At 34.9% G+C, this 21,387-nt stretch overlaps 1 protein-coding gene across 13 annotated transcripts in view; it reads right to left on the reverse strand.

Annotated features, from left to right (window-relative positions):
• Nucleotides 1-21,387, reverse strand: part of PDLIM5 (PDZ and LIM domain 5) — a 185,413-nt gene that overhangs the window by 59,040 nt on the left and 104,986 nt on the right. For 5 of the 13 annotated variants that reach the window (XM_074343710.1, XM_074343670.1, XM_074343662.1 and 2 more), the window contains 4 exons: nt 16,985-16,999; nt 14,587-14,604; nt 14,132-14,304; nt 13,736-13,772 (listed from right to left, as the gene is read on the reverse strand). In XM_074343710.1, the coding sequence (XP_074199811.1) occupies nt 13,736-13,772; nt 14,132-14,304; nt 14,587-14,604; nt 16,985-16,999 (243 nt within the window). Of the gene's footprint in view, nt 1-12,029; nt 13,174-13,735; nt 13,773-14,131; nt 14,305-14,586; nt 14,605-16,984; nt 17,000-20,160; nt 20,178-21,387 lie in introns of those variants that run through there. The other 8 variants (XM_074343728.1, XM_074343686.1, XM_074343694.1 and 5 more) reach the window with 5 other exon arrangements.

The raw sequence follows: 21,387 nt of genomic DNA on the forward strand, positions 1-21,387 counted from the left end.
AAGTACAAACCCCTCAGTCATCCATCATCTCCCAAGCTCTTCCTCCTTCACCGTTCTATGTATCTCCTAATGGGATCCACTTCCTGCCCCTCTCAGCCCTCACAGACTCTCTATCATTCTACACCTCCCTTGTAGTCCTTTCAAACAGGGGTCCCCATTCTCTCATATCGCATGCTTATAAAGCTGGAGATGGAGCAGGTGTCCTCATTTCTGTTCCTAACATCAGCAGTCATCTTCGATCCTCCAAAATGCCAAGTCCTTTGAGGCCCAAGTCATCAGCCTGTAGCACTGGCTGTCTGTCCACTCACTGTCTTGCCCCCACCTCACACTATTGCTTTAGCCCCCCGCTCACTGGCTCCTCCTTACCCCATTCCAATAATACTTCTTGATGACCTCAGTGTTATCATGCTGAATCACTGAAAGAGGAGACTGCTAAATTCTCTGACTTCTTCACTTCAGTGGTAATCCCTCTACAACCAATTAAGTGTTAGGCCTGGAAGACCCCAGCCATGCACTCCAGAATTCACAACCTTTACTTTTTCATCAACAAGTATAACATGCCTAAAATCTGGATTTTAAGCACCTTTTTTCCTAACTCAACCACTCCTCTTCCTCTTGATTTGAATAGCTTTTCTACTGTACTGAACTGAGTCATCAATTTCACTGACTCTTACAACTGAATTAATTCTTATCAAATTCACAGACTCAGCAATTTTCCATTATCCATCACACTGCTCCTCTTCCCCCATCAATATTTCCACACGCCTGTCAGTTCTTCCTCTAAAACATAAACCCGTCCAATCATCTACATCTCTATTAGGACCTTCATGGCCTAAACAGCTACCATCTCTTGCCTGAACTAGGGAAATAAACATAGTCTCCTGCTTTCATTATTTTTCCCTTACAATCAAGTTTCCATGGTACTCAGAGTGATCTTTTAAAAACATACATCAGATGTTACTCACATGATTAAAATCCTTTATTTGGCTTCCTATTTAATTGAAATAAGAATCTAAATCCTTTAACATGACCTACAAGGCAATAAATGGTCTTGCCCTTGACAACTTCTTCACTCAATCACTTACCACTCTCTCCTTTATTTACTCTGCTCCAGTCATAGTGGCCTTCTTTCCATTCCTTTAACACACCAAGCTGATTCCTCTCTCAGGGCCTTTGCACTTGCTATTCCCACAGCCTGGAGAGGGTAACTCCTACACATCTGCATGGTTAATATCTCCTTTGAATTATTCCTGTTTCAGCTCAAATCTTCTTTTCCCCTAACTACTGTCTAATGACTTTACTCCTCCCTTCCCTCCTTACACTAGTCCTATTGCCCCATATTATTTCTTTATAGAATACACTGTAATATAAAACTATACTATTTGCACATCTGCTCCGACTAGACCGTAAGTGCATGACAGCACTTTGCCTCTGCCACAAACCAAGCACCCACCTAGAACACTGAGTGGCACACGTAAGTACTTCATAAACATTGTTTGGTTTATTTATTATACACAATATGTAATAAACATGAGCAGAGACCACTGCTCATCTATGAGGCCCGAAACTAAGGGAGAATCTTTGTGGGAGAAGACATAGTTGTGGATCTTGGTCAAGGAACTAGCTCACGCTATCAGCTAAAAAGAATTATATAACTGCCTCTGACCCAAAGAAAGCTTAAATATCTCATGATTTTTCAGTTGATTTTCTTGGGATTATCTATATAATTGTTGGAGATTAATGCCAAAGATTAAACATAATATGCCACATGAGAGTTTACTAGCACAGAATAGAACTATTAACTTGCCTTATAATTCTAGAAGTCAAATGACATGACACACTTGTATTAGGCTCATTTTCTTCTAAAATCCCTAGTGTTTCAAATATTTGTTTTTGCTAACCTTATCCCACCCCTTTACCCCAAATATGTCCCAGAAGAGCAAATGATTTGATCCAAATTACACATAACCATACTACATTTCTTTCTTTCTTTAAAAAAAAAAAAAAAGCTAGATTTGGTCCATTTGCCTACACTTGTGATATATTTTTGAAGGAGGATCTTTTTATGACAGATGAATGCTATCCCTCACTGCCTCATGTCACCCATAAATTTAGGTAGCAAGCTGTAGAGGGCCTCATCTAAGTCACTGACTGATCTTCAAATAATATTCATTGGTTAAACTCCTTCAACCTGTTATGAATCATTGGCCTCATTTTATTTTTAAATTCAAAGGGATCTTAAGAGCCTTTCTTTGATGACTTGTTAAAATTAACATTTCCCCCAGTCTATCCAAAATGTGTTAAGTTAGGTGTGACTGGTTTCTTGAAAACTTAATTCTGGGTCTTGGCAATTCTGCCTTCCTTTTCTCAATGCTCACTAACTGGCTTTTAATAACTCCTTCTAGTAATAACCTATTATGAAAAAGAATATATAAATATACATACGTATGTGTATATACATATGAATCACTATGCTGTACACCAGAAACACAATGTTGTAATCAAATATACTTCAATAACAATTAATTAATTAAATACTTCATAATGAACCAGACTTTTTTTTCAGGTGAGCTCAAGCTCAAATTAGTTTATAATTTGGAAGTTGACCTTTTTCTGTTTTGAAAATCAGCACTTGTCCCCATTTATTATTTATTTACCTGTCCCTAGTCTTCTACTTTATTTTTCATTCACCAAGATCAAAAAAAATGAAAACTGTGTTACTTGGCAAATCTCATCTGTTAAGTTCTCTAAATACTCAGGCTATAAATCATCAAGAAAAAGAGACTACAGAGAGCTCATTTAGAACAACTTTCTACCTGAGGCTTCAATTTCTTCCAGAATGTAAATAAACCAAAACCTTTTCGGCATTTACCTCCAGGTTTGAGTAACTTTTGTTTGCTTTTTTTATATTTTTCAACAACCAGCATTTATTATTTTAATAAGAATTCCTGATAATACTCCCCTTTTTTACTTTTTCATCTCTTGAATTAATGTTGTCTGGTTGTTTTATTTTTCACAGTGAAATGATTTCTGTATTTGCGTGTATATACATTTACCTAACACGCACATGGTACTGCTTTAATATCCCTCCTAATATCATTGCTAAGAGATCTGTTGATTTTGACAAGAGATATTTGATTCCATTACTGTAAGTTAAGGATAAGTCTGAGCCCATCAAGTTTGTTTAGAAGTCTTGCTTCTTTGTGTTAAAACCTCAAATTCGCCATTATGTAAACAGTGATATACAACTGCCCTAAGCCATTAAAATATCTCAGAAATTTATCCTCAAACATTTTTTCCTACCTATGAATTACTAGGATATTGGTACAAATAAAGTATGTGAAAAGATAAAACACACATGTACCACTAGCTCAAATACTGCTGAGCTGTCATCCTAGCTTTAACACATTCTTCTGTTACTAGAAATTAATACCTATTCTTCAGAAGTAATTAATTAGATGCATCTGGGAGATGAACACCTATTGAGTGCTGAGACTGCTTTTATGATCAATGTAATTTGAAAATAGAGTTCTTTAATTTGACTAAGAAGAAAATTAAGACGTCTAAATATCCATACCTGTCATGTTTTATATTATATAGTATACGGTTGCAGTGTTCTTTTATAAAACCATACCATCATAATAAAAATCTTTACATAAAGGTAGAAAAACCTGGGCTTCTGAAACTTTCAATGTGACTGAAATATGTAAAACTGAATAGTGGCAAAAGCTAGAAAATTAAGCCACCATCATGGTGAAGACTGCCTATTAGCAAACAATGAAGCTAGAACACTCCCTTACACCATATACAAAAATCAACTCAAAATGGATTAAAGACTTAAATATAAGACAAGATACAATAAACCTCCTAGAGGAAAACATAGGCAAAACATTATCTGACATACATTTAAAAAATTTTCTCCTAGAAGAAATAAAAGCAAGAATAAACAAATGGGACCTAATGAAACTTACAAGCTTCTGCACAGCAAAGGAAACCAGAAGTAAAAGAAGAAAACCTATGGAATGGGAGAAAATTTTTGCAAGTAAAACCGACAAAGGCTTGATCTCCAGAATATATAAGCAGCTCATACGACTCAATAAGAAAAAAATAAACCCAATCCAAAAATGGGCAGAAGACCTAAACAAGCAATTCTCCAAGGAAGACATACAAATGATCAAAAAGCACATGAAAAAATGCTCAATATCACTAATTATCAGAGAAATGCAAATCAAAACTACAATGAGGTATCACCTCACACCAGTCAGAATGGCCGTCATTCAAAAATCTACAAATGACAAATGCTGGAGAGGCTGTGGAGAAAGGGGAACCCTCCTACACTGCTGGTGGCAATGCAGTTTGGTGCAGCCACTATGGAAAACAGTGTGAAGATTCCTCAAAAGACTAGGAATAGACTTACCATATAACCCAGGAATCCCACTCCTGGGCTTGTATCCAGAAGGAACCCTACTTCAGGATGACACCTGCACCCCAATGTTCATAGCAGCACTTACAATAGCCAAAACATGGAAACAGCCTAAATGTCCATCAACAGGTGACTGGATAAAGAAGATGTGGTATATTTATAAAATGGAATACTACTCAGCCATAAAAACCGACAACATAATGCCATTTGCAGCAACATGGATGCTCCTGGAGAATGTCATTCTAAGTGAAGTAAGCCAGAAAGAGAAAGAAAAATACCATATGAGATCGCTGATATGTGGAATCTAAAAAACAAAAACAAAAACAAACAAACAAACAAAAACAAAGCGTAAATACAGGACAGAAATAGACTCACAGACAGAGAATACAGACTTGTGGTTACCAGGGGGGTGGAGGGTGGGAAGGGATAGACTGGGATTTCAAAATTGTAGAGTAGATAAACAAGATTACACTGTATAGCACAGGGATATATACACAAAAAGTTATGATAACTCACAGAGAAAAAAATGTGACAATGAGTGTGTATATGTCCATGAATGACTGAAAAATTGTGCTGAACACTGGAATTTGACACAACATTGTAAAATGATTATAAATCAATAAAAAATGCTAAAAAAAAAAAAAGACTGCCTATTAGCAACACCCCTAATTAATCTTTTTAAGTTGTAATTTCTTTAGAATAAAAAAAAAAAGTTGCAGGAAGTGTCTTCAATACTGAGCTTTAGTCAAGAAAAGAAGTTCCTTTTATTTTCTTTAGTTGAGTTCAATAAAATAATTTTGTGAAATTTACCTCTCTAAAGGTGAAGTGAAAAGAATTTATCCAAACAGTATCTTAAGAGAAACATTGTTCATCTGATAAAATGCCTAGAGAACTTAGTCAATTTTTGTTTATTATGAATATTGATTTTTATGAAGAAAATCTTTTTATATGGTAGTCTTCTCAGCTTAATTTGGGAAAAGTACTCAAGTACTTCCATAATTAAACAGAGAATCAAACAATTTGTGCGTGAAAATGAGTAGACGGGAACTATGTTTCTTGCTTTAGTAACTTTATAAGTACTTTTCTCACAAGGAACTCAAGTGTAGTAATTACTTATGTTCAATAGATGGCAGCCTTTATATTATAGTCACCAAACCAGTATTTGCATAGGACAGTATAATCCACCAGTAGAAAATGAAAGCAGATAAATTACAAATATTCCATATTTTGCAACAAACAAAAAATTACTGCTTGGTTATATACCCATTATTTGAATCTGTGGTCTTTTTTCCAGGTTGGCAAAATGCTTTGCAGGAATCCATATGATAGTATTGGCTAAACGGTTCTGTCCAGCTGTTAATGTTTTTATTTTTTAAAAATTAGACTATGCTGTGAAAGCACTGGTGTTCTGTGTTTTGGGGAAAATCTGACTGTTAATTCTTACCTCATGAAAACATGTGAGAATATGAGCCTAGGAGTGATCCCTGATCTCTTTGCATCGCTTATAAGGAATGGTTTTAGATTAACTTAAATGACGTGTGTCTTAATACGGAGATGCAACAAGAGTCCAGTATACGGTGAAACAACAATAATGAAGACACGCACAGGAAAGCAAACTCATTGCTACTCATTAATCTGTTTTATGTGGACCATGTGAATGTCTATGAACGAGCTAAAACATTTTGAAAACTTGCTGTAAAAAGAGCATGCTTGGAAATACTTATGTATTATCTGCTTTCTAAATTTTCAGTGAATATACAAAGGTCCTACGTTTCTGTTCAAGAAGTGACTTAACATCTGTTCTGATGGCCCTCAGCTGGAAATCATGTGGACATTATTTAGTGCTATGGGACAGCCTAGAAGAGGATATTTTCCCCCCATAACTGCTTCAGTTTTGTGTAATGTAACTGGCGACTGGAGTTTAAACTGTTTTTCAATTAAAGGGAGGGGCAGTCATTTCTCCCTTGGTGAGTATATTTTAAGTCTCTGAAAATTGGGAAACGGGATCATATATTATAATTCCTAACCATAATGTGTGAAAAATCAGAACATAGCATTCCTTGAGCAAGAGAAAGAAAAGACTTACAAAAGTATGTTTTGATCATGGTACTTTTAAATATCTTTTTGCTAAACTAAAATGTTACTTTATGCTTATTTATACAGACCTATACAACCATAAAAAATTTAAAATCACCTATTAAATATCTTACTATATAGTAGAAACTGACAAAGTAGTGAGATTAAGAAAATCTCCCTTTAATTGAAAATATTGTGGTACTTGACACAATGATGTATTTTGGGTATAAAAGTTTTTAAAAGAATTACCTTTAAATGAAATTTTCTATGGCCTCCCATAACTCTCTATATTGGTAGGCCACAAATTATTATTAGGTTTCAGTATTAATAGCTAACTAATAATATGGTGGCTGCTTCTTTTTAATCAATGTTCTAATTAGACTCTTAACTTAAAACATTCCCTTAGTAATGATAAAATTTTGGTTGGTTTTTGCAATCAGAGCACTAAGCATTTGACAGCCTATTTCTAAAATCAGTCAGGTATCGTCCCTCACAGGAGTGAGTGAGCTATTCATGTTGAAATAGACCAAAAACACAAAGGACGATGGATAAAGGAACAAATGTTCATTTAATTAAAAAAAAGTATCTCCAATGACTATTTAACAGATAATATAACGGGAAAAGTATCAAGTTTTGCCAATTTGATTGTCCAGAGCACAACTATAATTCTCTTCTCAAGCAGTTTAGGGATGGTTCCACTTTACCCTCAGTGAGGATATTAATGCCTTGACATTTTTATGAAATTTCAACCTTATGTTGAATTTTGTACTCAATTAAAAATTACATATACCATGTTGTAAACAATTTCCCTACAATTGAACAATTAGGGAACTGGAGCAGTATGCAATTCCATACAATTAATACCACTAGTTAGTGCTAATCAGAGCCAAATCTGGGGGCCAGGGGAGGGGAGAAGACAAAAACCTGTGTTCAAAGAGCTCATCCTCTAGTTAGGGACAGAGGACCCAGGGATAAATACCTGCCATGCAAATTAGAAAAGAAGGCACCACAACAGAGGTAACAATAATACTTCCAACTGGGTCCAAGTCAGTGATTCTATTTAAGAGTAACTTTTTCTTAAATGCTAATCTATCAAAATAAACATTAGTACAGAAAGGCAGCACGAGTGTGGTATGGACTGAACTGTGTGCTCCCACCCTACCAAACTCAGATGTTGGAGCCCTAACTCCTAATATGACAGTATTTTGAGACAGGGCCTCTAGAGAGGTAATTAAGGTTAAATGAGGTCACAAGGCTGAAGTCCTAATCCAAGAAGACTGGTGTTCTTAAAGGAGAGGAAGGGATAGATACCAGAGCTCTCCCTTTTCACAAGTCCACAGGGAAAGGCTGTATGAGGACACAGCCCAGCCAGAAAGTGGCCACCTGCAGGCCAGAGAGGCCTCACCCAAAACCTACCCTGCTGGCACCTTGCTCTTGGACTTCCAGCTTCTACAACTGCGAGAAAATAAATTTCTGTTGTTTAAGTCACCAAGTCTAGGCATCTTGTTACGGCAGCCTCAGCTGACTAATACAGTTTATTTATAATTTGGGGAGCGGTTCACCAGAGATGAAGCTTACAATCTTTTAACTGAATCTGTATATTTATATACAGTTGGCCCTTGAACAACGTGGATTTGAACTGCACTGGTCCACTTATACGTGGATTTTTTCCCACTAAATACATACTACGGTATTACATGATCTGCACGTGGTTGAATTCACAAATGCAGAACCCCAGAAAGGGAGGCCCGACTGTAAAGCTAGATGTGGATTTCTGACTGCACAGGGTGGTGGCACCTCTAACCTCCCATGTCGTTCAAGGAGCAACTGTATTTAAATACTTAAATATGTATATTTACATACACACTTATGTATAAATGTCCAGGAAGAAATACCATGACCACTAGAATGCCTTTACCTCCCAATGTGTATTATACTCTGAGTCTTGTGTTTGAAAAGCTTATCCTCTAGTTGGGAGATTTAGGACATGTAGACAAATATCCATAACACATATTAGAAAAAGAGGTGCCGAAGAGTGATAAAAATGACACAGTTGTTACTTCAGAAGTGAGATTATTTCCACTGTGGAGGGTGGGGTGGTACACCATGGGTGAGACTGTGTGGCTGAAGCTGTAGGAGGAACAAGAAAATCTCAGAGGAGGGAGCATTTGTACTCCGCCCAGTCATTCTCAGGGAAGCACCACTGGCATTTTGGGCAGATGACGCTTGATCCTGTGGGACAATTCCGAGCAGGACAAGACACTGAGTATCCTTGGCCCCGAGTGGCACCCTCCTGACCTTGTGAGATCTATACCACCCCCTACACATTCCCAAAGGCCACTCAGAAGCAGCATCTTCCCTGGCAGAGAACTAGAGAAAACTTTTAGGATATGAAGGAAACGGCGGAGGTGTTAAATAAAACGCATTAAGTGACTGATCAAAAGGCTTCTAAAAAGTTGCATATAGAAAAGTATAACATACAAAATAATAATAGTATATGAAGTGCTGCTTTCCAGTGACGAGATCGTATCACATTTATTCAGAATTAAACTTAATTTTCTGTTTTGAAGCTCTTACTTCATTGACTCATTCATATAGCCCTGATAATATTTGATTTTTTGGGGGGCCAGTAAAATTGCTTTATTTCAAGGCTAAAACACAAAATCCTATAAACACCAAGATAAGAAATAAGTTATTTATAACAGAAACATCTTTACCTCCTCATTCCTCCCAGGGTGCTTCTGATGGAATCAACAAATAGACATCTTTAGTGGAGGCAAGGAAGAGTCAGTGTATCTTTCTTTTGACTTCCATACATGTTTCAGGTTGCCCTAAATTGATCCTTTCACTTTAATGATTTCATTAAATGGTATCTGAGATCTGGTTTGAAAATGTAAGGAGAAGGGAGGAGAAGGTCCAGGACAGAGAGAATGATGAGAAGGCGAAGACAAGGATCACACTGAAGAGAATGGGGGCAACTGAGGTACAAGGTGGGAGCTCACAGAGCCAGCATGGCCTGCCCAGGTTGGCCTGACCTGTGCTGAAGGGGCCAGGCTTTCCCTGCCCTCCCAGATCAGTTCACCGCCCGTGGACGGTGCCACAAAGGCTGTGGCCTTGGAGAAGGGGGTGTCTGCAGCTCAGGTGATATGTGAAAACCAAGACAGGTTTTCACAGAAAGGACTAAATTGTCAAGTTCATCCCAAAATTATGAGCAGAGCATTATATGTTCCATTTCTACACATGGAAGTTTTGCTTGAGTGACTTCACGTGCTTAAGGGGCATTCTGTTCCCTACAAATATGTTACCAACATATCCCATGTTAATGCCCCCCTGTTCTAGGTCTTCCATGGGTCTCAACTAGAAAAGCACTAAGCTGATCATTATGCCCAGGGCACGCACTAACTCGGTGGGTAGACTTTATTTAACAAATTGATTAGACTTTCTGGCTTTTCATTTTCTAATTTTACTTGGACGTGGTTAGACATAATAATTAGACAACTTCCCATTTAAAATGCTGTGGACAGTATGGGGAACATACGTTATTTGCCTGAATGCACAAGTATTCTGTCTTTGGATTGAGCTTCCCCTCACCTACCACATTCTGGCCACACGGTCCCTTCTGTTCTGTGTACCTGCTGGGCTCCTTTCCACCTCAGGGTTCCCAGCCTTGTTTCCTCTGCCTTGAGCACTTGCCCCACGTCATCACATGGTTGACCCCGTTTACTCTCTCAGGTGATGGCACTGAGGTCATCGCCTCAGAGGTCCACAAAATCTAAGTAAGCCTACCCTGCCTGGGCCAAATTTCCTTTGTATTAACTAATTTTATTATCTGGGTAACAGAGTTATCTCAGATGATCTTGTCTATATATCAACTGCTATTCACTTCTGAATCTCTAGCACGGATCAGTCCCTGGAATTTAAGCATTCGGTAATTAGTCATGCGAAAGAATGAATACAGACAAAAATGAATATTCATGATTTATATGATTTTAAAGACCCATCAGCAACACAACGATTGCACAATTATTTGTCTGGGGAAATCAATCCACCCTGTATTTCTGGAAAAAAAAATGTGAATAAAAAAAGGGACTGTTACTTTCTTTCCTAACATCACAGTTTTTATTAAACAAGCCCTCTAGGGTATTTTTTTATCTGTATCCTCCTTAAGGGCGTAATCATGTGCAAAATGAGTACGTTTCTGGTTCCACAAATAATTGTTTATCATGGTAATAAAAAGATTGTGTGGGAGACATTATCTTCTGGCTGGTAAAACATTATTAAGAAAAAAATGTTGGAAACTCTTAGGAGTAACTTTCCAATTTTACGTGAAAAACAAGTCTGTGATAAAGAAAGTCTGTATAAGAGAGACAAACAAAAACAATCTATAAATTAGGTAACCAGACTTGCAACAATACTTCTGCAAGAAGCTTTTACAGTTTTTGGCTAGCATTTAAGCCTGGAATAAAGATGTCCCAGGAGATTAACAAAGCAGAGGAATTTCACCTCTGACAGGGAGGTTTAAACGGAACGTCCTTTGCAATCCTGGCTGAACATTTACCCTCGTACTCAAGTATGGATCGTTCCATTTACCATTTATCTAAGTCTACACTTTCGATGAGACAATGAGACACTTTAAATATTTTCACTTCTAATTAGGCAAGGTATTAAACTCTTATTTTCAACTGCACCTATTTCAACTTACAAAGTTCTACATACATACGTTGTCTTCACTTACCTAAAACTCTCTTAGCAGTTCTTTCTCTCAACTCTGAAGTTATTCTAGAAATTTGGTTCTTGGTGTAAATACGATGTTTACTCTACCCAGACCATTTATTTTCATGAGAATTTGATTCTGTCTTTTTTCAAGCATCATCTTTTGAGACCAGTGAAGAATTATTAGGTGTTGGAAAACCTGGTCTAAGAAAGCAGATCTTCTTACAGAGGCTGGAGACACAATTGTAAACTGAGACTGATGTAAGGGTCATAAAATCGTAAGCAGTATCTGAAGAACTGATGCAATTAAAAGAAAGACATCTTAATATAGTATTAAGCATAGAAAAATGAACATAGTTAAATCCTAGAATTCTTTTATAAATGCATTTGGCATGCCAAATTTTAAACAGTATTCACTAACTGCAATTAATGTTAGTTTCTCCAAATCACCAGGCAGTTTTCCTATTCTACGGTGACATTAAAGTGAAGAAAACCTGGAAAAATAAAAATGGAACCTTGAATGCAGGCAAAGATGCTTCAGCAATAATTTTCACACAAAGACTAATTCTATGTCGTGTTCTAGTCTGACTGATCTCATGTGTTACATATAACGTCATGTAAAATAATGTAATAAGGTAGGAAAAAAACTGAATATGGATGTTCGTCATATTCCACACTCACATTTTAGCAACCTCACAAAATTAAAAATGTTTTCCAAATTAAATGTCAAGAAAATCATTTATTTTATCCAAGTGATACTATAAAGTCTTGGATAGCTTGTTACTAGCTTCAAGGAAACAGAAAACAAGTACAAAGCTAAGTTAAAGGCAACTTTATTACAATACTTTTCCAAACTTCAAAATGCATTTATCATTGAATTTAATCTAATATATAATACATTATATTACAAGACAGAAAGCATTCTGCTCAGATATTTAGCTTGCATGTATTGCCTAAAATGGAGCTTCTCAGGAATAGCAGCAATGCACAATAGTTTATATCACTAAGTAAAATATCTCTGATGTTGCATAAAGAATCATTCATACTGCAATTTATTTTATGTTCATTTCCTCTGATTTAGAAACAAAGCAAAGCTATCTTTTCTATATCTTACTAGTTAATACTTAGAAGTTGTCTATACCCTAAACAAATCCACCAGTTTAGACCTACTTCCTTTGGTAGAAAATAGAATTTTTAAAAGTAGTCAAACCAAAAGAACACGATATTCCCCATTGCCAGTAGGGACAGAATTCTCTTCTTTCCTTTTTTTAGGAGCCAAATCTAGGCTCCCTGCTCTCATATAGCCATTCTCAATAGTGTCTGCTTTAAAAAAATACCCAAATCTATAATGAATTCCATTCTAATAAAGTCCTTTCTATTTTATCTTGCCTCCTCATATTTGTTTATTTAGAACAGTTGACAACCTACTTTGAACATTACGTAATAATGAACTTAAAAGTAACCTTGGGAAATGAAGTAACATAAAGGAAGTATTTTCCAAAAGAGACAAGGACATTATTTGCTCATCTACCTCTGTTTCAAAAAACCAACCAAAATCCACTTACAAACAGAGTTCCTTTTCCAAGGTTACTATCGTAGTAACAATAAAAAAGATGTAAATCCATTGAACATACCTAGTTCCTTAATTTGCTCTCTTGGTTTAACATTTTTGAGCTACTAACTAGCACAAAACATGTTCATCCTCTTTGTTTTCATGACAGCAGGAAATGGTTAGGAAAGTATAGAAAAGGTTCTACTTTTTCTTTCATACAGCAAACTTAATACAGATTTTGCTATGAAGGTGGAGGAAAAGAAAAAAGTGAATGAAAGGTATGTGCTGACTGCTTGGGGGAGCAAGGCTCAGAAATCACTGTACGTTAAGAGCACGTGCTGAAACTTCATGGTGCCAGTCACGTAATTTTGTGTATTTGGGACTAAAGACGTGAAGGGGTATCTTTTCCCTGTGGAAATAAAAAAAAAAAAAAAAAAAAAGAAAAGAAAGAAAGAAAAAGAAAGTGATAGAAGAGTCATAAGAAAGAGAAAGGAAAAGTTTCTACACTTAGTTCATCATGCAAAAAACATGCCTTTATAAAAGCTGAATTTCACAGAGCTGCTTTAACAGCAAAGATTTTAAGGGTAGAGCATTTTCAGAAATACAGAAATTAATCTACAGAACCCTCATGGAAACTTCAATTTTTATTCCCAAATAAGGAGACTGCAAGACAACACACGAACCCATTCACAGAGACCTGCAGTGTTAGCAAAGCACCCCCAAATATACCCTTCTGCCCACTTACTGCAGTACTAAAGAAAAATAAGCCTTAGACACAAAATCCAGACAATATCTACTAATTTAAAAATCTGTAAGTTGTACATATAAGTCCCATAAAAGGCACCAAAGTTAAGCTTAGTTTCCAGCTGCAAAGACAAAATGCCATACCATTACACCAAAAAGGTGAAAAGAACAAATTGCGACCATTCATGAAAAAAAGCATTCAATTTACCAAAAAATGGACTACTTACTTTGCCTTCTTTGTATGATCACTTTCAGATTCTTTCACTGAAATATAATAAGCAATATCCAATGTTAGTTTGCCTTTTTTAACTTTAAAATCACTTAAGCAATTACCTGTTATCAGTTAATACCAAACGGTCAAGTTGCACAGAGCCACTAAAAAGACCCCTATCGTGTTGTCATTGGCTACAGACTACAGTCAGTACTACAACTACACTACTTCTACACTTTCCGTAATAACCCTCTTGGGCTGGTTTCTCATTTTCAATACCATTATGCATGGCATAATTTAAAAGCAGACTGTCTCAGGAAAATTACTATTCTCCAGTAATTGTCCATCACCCTAAATGCTAGTCTCTGTGGCAAAGAATATTTATCTATTAGAAGCCTAGGTATTCACTTACGATGTTCAGTCCCAGTGATCTGGGCGAGGATTCGGAAAGAGCGAGACTGAGTCGTTCCAGTCCTTGGACGCCAGTCTTCAGTATCCTCAATCAGTCTCTTCTTGCTGGCATCACTGTGAGTAGGTATGTGGTAAAACTCTGTATAGCGCTCCACAATGTGTTTTCTTGGTGGGCTAGGGTTAAGAAGGAAAAAAAAACAGGATTAAAAAAATTTAAATTATGTTAAAGATAAAATACCCTCTTCTGTGTTGTTTATAATTTATACATTTTTCCCTCAATGTTCCTTTAACATATTTTGCTTTTTCAAGTATCCTCAGCATCAATTTTTCTAAAAAACAAAAAAATCCTTCTAAAATAAAGCAGACTAGGTTTCTTAACTAGTAAAAAAAAAAAAAGAGGTACTTATATGCTAATACAAAATAATAGTATAAGTATCTATTTAACAGAAAGGTTACCGTTTAGGTGGGATTTTCCTTTTAATTGACAGAAGAAGGCCCAGAAGAGAGATTTCCAACATGAAGAAAAGGAAAAGAAAAGAATAAGAAAAGAAGGAAAATAACAAGAAACTGAAAAGTCCACAGTAATTAAAATCAAACAATTCAAAATTACTTGTATTGTTCATCCTATGGCTAACAAAACAGATATGGATTATATTCATAACCACCATTAAATACCCACATGCTGCTAAAATGTGTTGGCTTTCACAAAATTAAATGACCATTTCCTCACTAGGTCCAGGAACCAGGAGTGGTTTAGTACAGGGCAAACCGGCAGTTCCAATAACAATTTTGAAAAGGGTCAGAACTGTTATTTTCTACGGTTTTCTCATTGATGTGTACAAATATCCCTCATCCTAAATAAAGCTGCGTGAAGGATCAGCACAGTGAGGAAGAGCTGTGGTGTATCAGAAACCGATGAAATATTTATGAAAAGACCAAGATATGAATCTGGGTCTATGACTTTTCAGATATGTGATTTTTGGACAAGTCAATCTCACTAAGCCTCAGTTTTTTCATTTATAAGACAAGAATATCACATATAAAGTAACACTGTTCTCAGGATTAGATGAAATAATGTATGTGAAAGGGATCTGTAAACTACAGAGTTCAAAAACTTTGAGCTTGCTAAGAACACTAAGTTTTCTATTAATAAAGTATAAACATTAAGGAATTCACAGTGTACATGACTTTAACACTTTAACCCAAGATCTAGGTAACTTAATAAGTACTCCTTCCCTTCTCAACCCTCTCCCCCACAAATAGTATAATGCAAACTTTTAGAGGCTATGAGTTTAGTTTCAAAAGACAAAAAGGAACCTGAATCTGGACTAGCAGACAACTGGCACAAGACTCTGCTAGAAAATCACAGTGCTTTCAGGATGCCACGTGACTGCTGTCATTTTAAGAGGGACAGTATCAAAACTGTCTCAATACACTAGAAGAGTTTTTGTCCAGTGAAGAACATGATAGAATTAACATTAAGACTGGCTTTGGAGTCAGATAATAGTTCTAAACATACATCCTTCACTCAGTGTGTGTTCTGTGCAAGTCATTTAATTTCTCCAAGCCCCAATTTTTCCCATTTGAGAAATGGGGATTCCATCTACCTTAAAAGGTCGTTTTGAGGAATAAATAAGACAGGTTAAAGTATGTAAAGTGCTTTCCACAGTAGCTAACACAAAGTAATGATCACGTAATGTGTTCCTTAACGATTACTAGAAAAATTATTTGCAATGCATGTTCTAAGACTATAGGTCATCTATATATATATAGAACAGATCAATAGTATTTACATACAATACTAATAATAGTGTTTTAATACCATTTAGTGGTATATTTAATAGCATATTATAATGGTAATTAAAATTATTATGATTTATGATAAAATTTTAATATTCTAGAAGTAAAATACCAAAAACACGTTTAACTAATATTAAACAAAACCTCCTAATCTTCTTAAAGTAGACATAATTTTTAAAAATTATAAAATAATAAATATAGATTATTTCATAAATACACTGTCTTTGGCCATTCCTAAACAGACAACAGTTTATCTTATGCAATTACTTGAAAAACGTTAAGCTACTAAATTTATTATAATTTTAAATAGTAAGTATTGCTTACTCTTAAAAGGTGCCAATTTAAGGTATAAGACTACTTTATTCTCTACAAAAGGTTTGAACTATAAAAATACAAAATGAAAAGTTTTATGTCAAGCTAAGACTAAGATTAATAAAATGACACCACTAAAAAATACTTTTTAGCCATGACACACCTGCAAAAAGTATAGTACATCTTAGACTCTTTGTGACATTCACCACAGTTTCAGATTGTGTCAAGCGATAGAAAGTTTCTAAACATCTACTGGTTTTGAAACTCCAAACTCTGATGACTATGATTAAAGAAAAGAATAATCTCAACAATTTTATTTTTTAAATGTATTTGGGATAGAATATAAATTTAACTATCAAGAGCAAATAATTTATTTCAAAATATAGACATTCAAAATTAGCAAGTTTATTCAAATTAAAAAAAATACTTAACAAGGGAGGCCCCAACTACATCTTCAACTCCCGTATATACTGTCCATAGTGCTGATCTATCTTCCTGAAGGTTTAGCTTACTAAGATTTTCCACTGCATAAGTGTGGGTTTTCTAAAATACACACACTAATTCATATGAAGTTCTCTGGTGTGAAAAACAAGTTTCCTAGGCTGCTTAACATACTTGAACATTTTATGCAATGAGAAGATACTAACAAAATTTTCTGATGGTGTTAAGTTGAAAGCCAGATGGAAGGTTACAGAGAGACAATGATGAAAATTAGAAAAGAAATCATTGATTAGATACTTACACGGTGCCAGGGTTACTGAAGGAGGAATAATACACACACAAAAAGACGTGATAGAGTAGAGAAGACATTGATGTCCCCAGGATGATGGAAAACAAAGATGAGACCAAAAAAATAAAAAAAGGAGAAGAAAAAGAAAAATGAAATAACAAAATTCAAAACAATGAATTTACATGAAGATGCTACACCAAACATCATGCTTCAAAATAATCACGTAAACACAGACAAACAAAAATGAACAAATGTTAGTCAAAATTCTGTTACACTTATTATTTGGACAACAGTTCTCTGGGGTTTTTTTTTTTTTTTTGGCTTCCAAAATCAACGAAAAATAATTTATATATGAATGCTAGTTCAAGTCTCAAGTTACTAATACCAAGAAATAAAGATCCACTATTTAAAATTTTTCTAGACTTTTATAAAATTCATTTTAGAGTGAATCTAAATTCCTATTGTGTTCCTAACAAAAGGCAGAGATTAAAATATAAAGTAGACATAAGATGTAAAAACAGATCATTTTAGAATCACTTTTAAAGTCAGAACAGACTAAGAGAAAATCTTTTAGTCTCACATAATATAAGCAGTATACATTAACAGCAAGTGTAATCCTCTCACATAAATTATCCTGAATCATATATTATAAAGGAATGATATGCTATTTGAAAATCTTCTCTTATTTTTTAAAATGTAGTGATTATGATGAAAAATACATGAAGTGGCAGGTCACAAATAATGGGCTGTTACTCAATTTTCAGACTCTTCCCTATTCATCATTACTACTGCCCTCTTAACAAGGCAGATTTCAGGACGTTCAGAACTGATTTGTAGGAATTCCGCAGTTCTGTATGATCAGCAATCTAATCATTGCCCAGAAAGGCATAGCTGATATGATATGGTAAAAGAACTAGGTTAATAACATCTAAAGAGTGAAAACAGAATTCATTTTCAAAGCCTATTAAGTGTAGAATTGTTAAAAACAAATATACTCACATTCCATTATGGATAGAAGACTCAAGTATAAGCTCTATACAGTTTCTCAACACAATGCTGAATCAATCTTACTGCAATAAACTTTAGTCACAGTAATAACTGATTATAAACATAGTGAGAAAAACTGTCTACCAGTCTGAATACTAAGAAGCCATATTTCCACATGTCAAAGTTAGTTTCAAAACTCAATAGAGGGCTGAGTTTTGCTGAGTTGGGGTGAGACGCAGGATTAAGTTAATCTCAGTAATTTATGGGTATTTATTCTTCTCTAAGCCATAATGCAAAGCATTTTCTCCTCTGCCTTGTTATTTTAAATAGTAGAGAAATAGTTTTTCAAAATAACCTCTTCTGACCAGAATACAATTTTAAATATATATTCAGACATTTTAAAGTTTAGGGGAAAAGTTTAATGTCAACAAGAAGCTGAGGAGGAAATATTCTACAGTGTGGTGGGTGGTAGCCAGCAGAGGGTTGATTGGCTAAAGCCTAAAGATGCCAATTTTAATATGTTGAACAGATACTTTCATGACTTTTAGAAAATGTGCCCAAGTGGAACATCCCATCATACACCACAGTGGCATATGTGTCATCAGGACAGTCAGATGACATGGTTTTGCACCCTGGCTATGCTGCCCACTTCCCCTGTGCCCAGACAGGTGCAATCCCCAGAAGCCTCTTTTTCCTCAACAGTGAAATGAATGACAATTGCTGCATCTTTCAGACCTCTTGTAAGGGCACATGTTTTCAGGCCCTCTGAAAAATACACCAATACAGGTTTGTTGTTAGAACAGATCCTCCAACTGCACAATATAAAAGAAACACTACCAAACCCAACTATAGTTTATGCACATTATTCACTCATGTAGCCTCAATTCACTCAATTTAGTCTATAACCATTAAAAACAAATACTTATTCAAAGTAACAGAAATAAGCCTAGGTCACAAACAAGCGACGCAGAGCAAGACACACCAAAATCTGGCTTCAAAAAACCTAGCCTTGAATCTTAGCTCAATCGCAAGCTACATGACTTGAGAAATTTAAGTAACCTCTCAAGGTTCAAAGTTTAAATGAGAATTCAATCACATAGTGCATTTAAAAACATCTAGCACAATGCATAATAATAATAAAGTAATGAATCTTTAAAGAATTAAAAAATGTATATGTATTTAACCTAAATGCTTAAATTTATTTTTCCAAGACCCATTTTTCCCCCTTACAAGTCAAACTGTTAATAAATTGTTAACACTGGAACCTAGTAACTAGCAGAAGTCCCTGTGTGTAAGACTAACTTTAAATAGAAAACAATAAATCAGGGTTTGGGGAATGTTCCTCTAGTGCATTGGTGTGCAATATTCCTATGTGTCTAGAACATGAAACTACTCAATTACTGAGACCACAGCCACACTGGGATAAAGTTGCTCTAATAATTCAATAGTTAATTCCCTTCAGTGTGTCTAAGATAGATATTCCACATTTCCAATTCTATCTATAGTAATGTAACACAAAATTAAAGTTCTTACCTAATATGATTTTAATCTATTTTTAAAGCAAGTAATCACCAGTTTACTGTCAATACCAATAGACACAAAAGCAAGGTTTAAAAGTTATACCACAGTGATTTCCAATGTCTCTCCCAACTACCTGTGACATTTAACAAGCTAGTAATTATCTCTTAACTAATTTCAAAGGTGTATAGACTTTCTATCTTCCAATGACACACGACTATATATTAAAGTTCTAAACCTTTCAACAACATTGTCAAAAAAATCAAAAAAGTTCTCTGAGACTTTACCTGAGAAACAATGAGTTTTAATATAAATTCGGAAATCAATTCAGTTTTATATAGACTGTTCACTAGTGGTACGTATATTTATGCTTTCTCTTCTACCTTTGTTTTCTAACAGTCTTGAATGATACAAATTATCCCAAACATTACCTCTTTTAAACCATTACACAGCAAACCCCACATATATTTTATGACAAAAGTTAAACATTACTATTAATTACCATAAAGCAATTCACTACAACATAGCAATGCAAACCAAACTTATTGAAAAAACTAAATGTGGTTATTCTAAATTATAGCTGTTTTGCAAAATTTAACTTAATTTTGCAAAAATCAGGCATTCATGCTGTTTATTCATTATATAAATCACCATATTTCCTCTCCAGTAATGTGGATACTAACTTTGTCACTTTTGTTTTCTGCAAAGAGAAAAGCATGTAAAAACATTACTACCATACCATATTTTGCATATTCCAAGGCCAGATTCTTCAAAATACCACATAGGAACTGTTAGAAGAAACTGCAGTCCAATGAAATTAAAATTAATGAAGGATACCTGAAAGACTTACCTCTTGAAAGCAGTGGCACATTATAATGCAAGGGCACATGAAAAGGGAAAAGGGAAATCACTTATACTACCTGATGCAAAATAGTTTCCCTTCCAGTTTGGAATGTAAAGTTCCATTCTGCTCTGAGTAAGGTAGTAAAGAAAACAGTAAACTAAGACTAGTAATTGGTATATGTTGAAGAAAAACTAAAAATTTCTTAAAAGTCCCTTGTCTCTTGTTCATTATGATTTATAAGAAGGAACAAGATTGCTAACATAGTATTATTAAGAGATAGTTTTAAAATATCAACATAATTATTAGATTCCATACTATTAGGATGGATAACTATTTCTCAGATTGATGTATAATTAATAAGTACTTGTTTGTCTTATGTTTATTAATCCTATATAAATTTAAGTGGGATGCCTATCAAACTGGCAAACTAGCTAGTTACTTTAAATCACTTAAAGACTAAAAGTCTTTCTGCTTTGAAGAAACAGATAACTTACGCATTTAACTTTTTACATCCTCTAAACGCCTAATTTTTGGTTACTGCCATATAATATTTTTAAAATGAAAAGTAATTAATGAAAAGTAACAATTCTCAACTGTGAAAGAATTCTGTTGCAGATCTTTTGTAACACTATAAAAAATACAGGAAATTTAATAATCACAGAATTAGTAAAAAAGTCTGACAGTGATTTCAGGGAAACAATTTGACACCTGATGGAGGAAATACATTCATCAATATCACAAAACACCTGCTCATCAAAATGGCACATCACTGACTAGTAAAATAGTAAATTCTTATTTTGGATCTCTCTGATCTAAATGTGGAAAGAGCATTGCAAATCTGTCTTAGACAGCACATTTTGTTTTCACAGTAAAAGTTTTCACTGTGCTCATATCTGGACAACGTTTGAAATTAAGCTGTTCTCAAATGCAATCGGTTTGCAAATACAAAGTAGTTACTTGCTTGTTAATGATGCAAACCATGTAATAATCTCTCTTCTCCAGAATCTTGAACAGTGCTGGGCACCAGGCATGTGCTCAATGATCACATGTCGACTGATTAAGAAGC

The sequence above is a fragment of the Camelus bactrianus genome, chromosome 2, assembly GCF_048773025.1.
Source record: "Camelus bactrianus isolate YW-2024 breed Bactrian camel chromosome 2, ASM4877302v1, whole genome shotgun sequence".
NCBI classification, from domain to species: Eukaryota; Metazoa; Chordata; class Mammalia; order Artiodactyla; family Camelidae; genus Camelus; species Camelus bactrianus.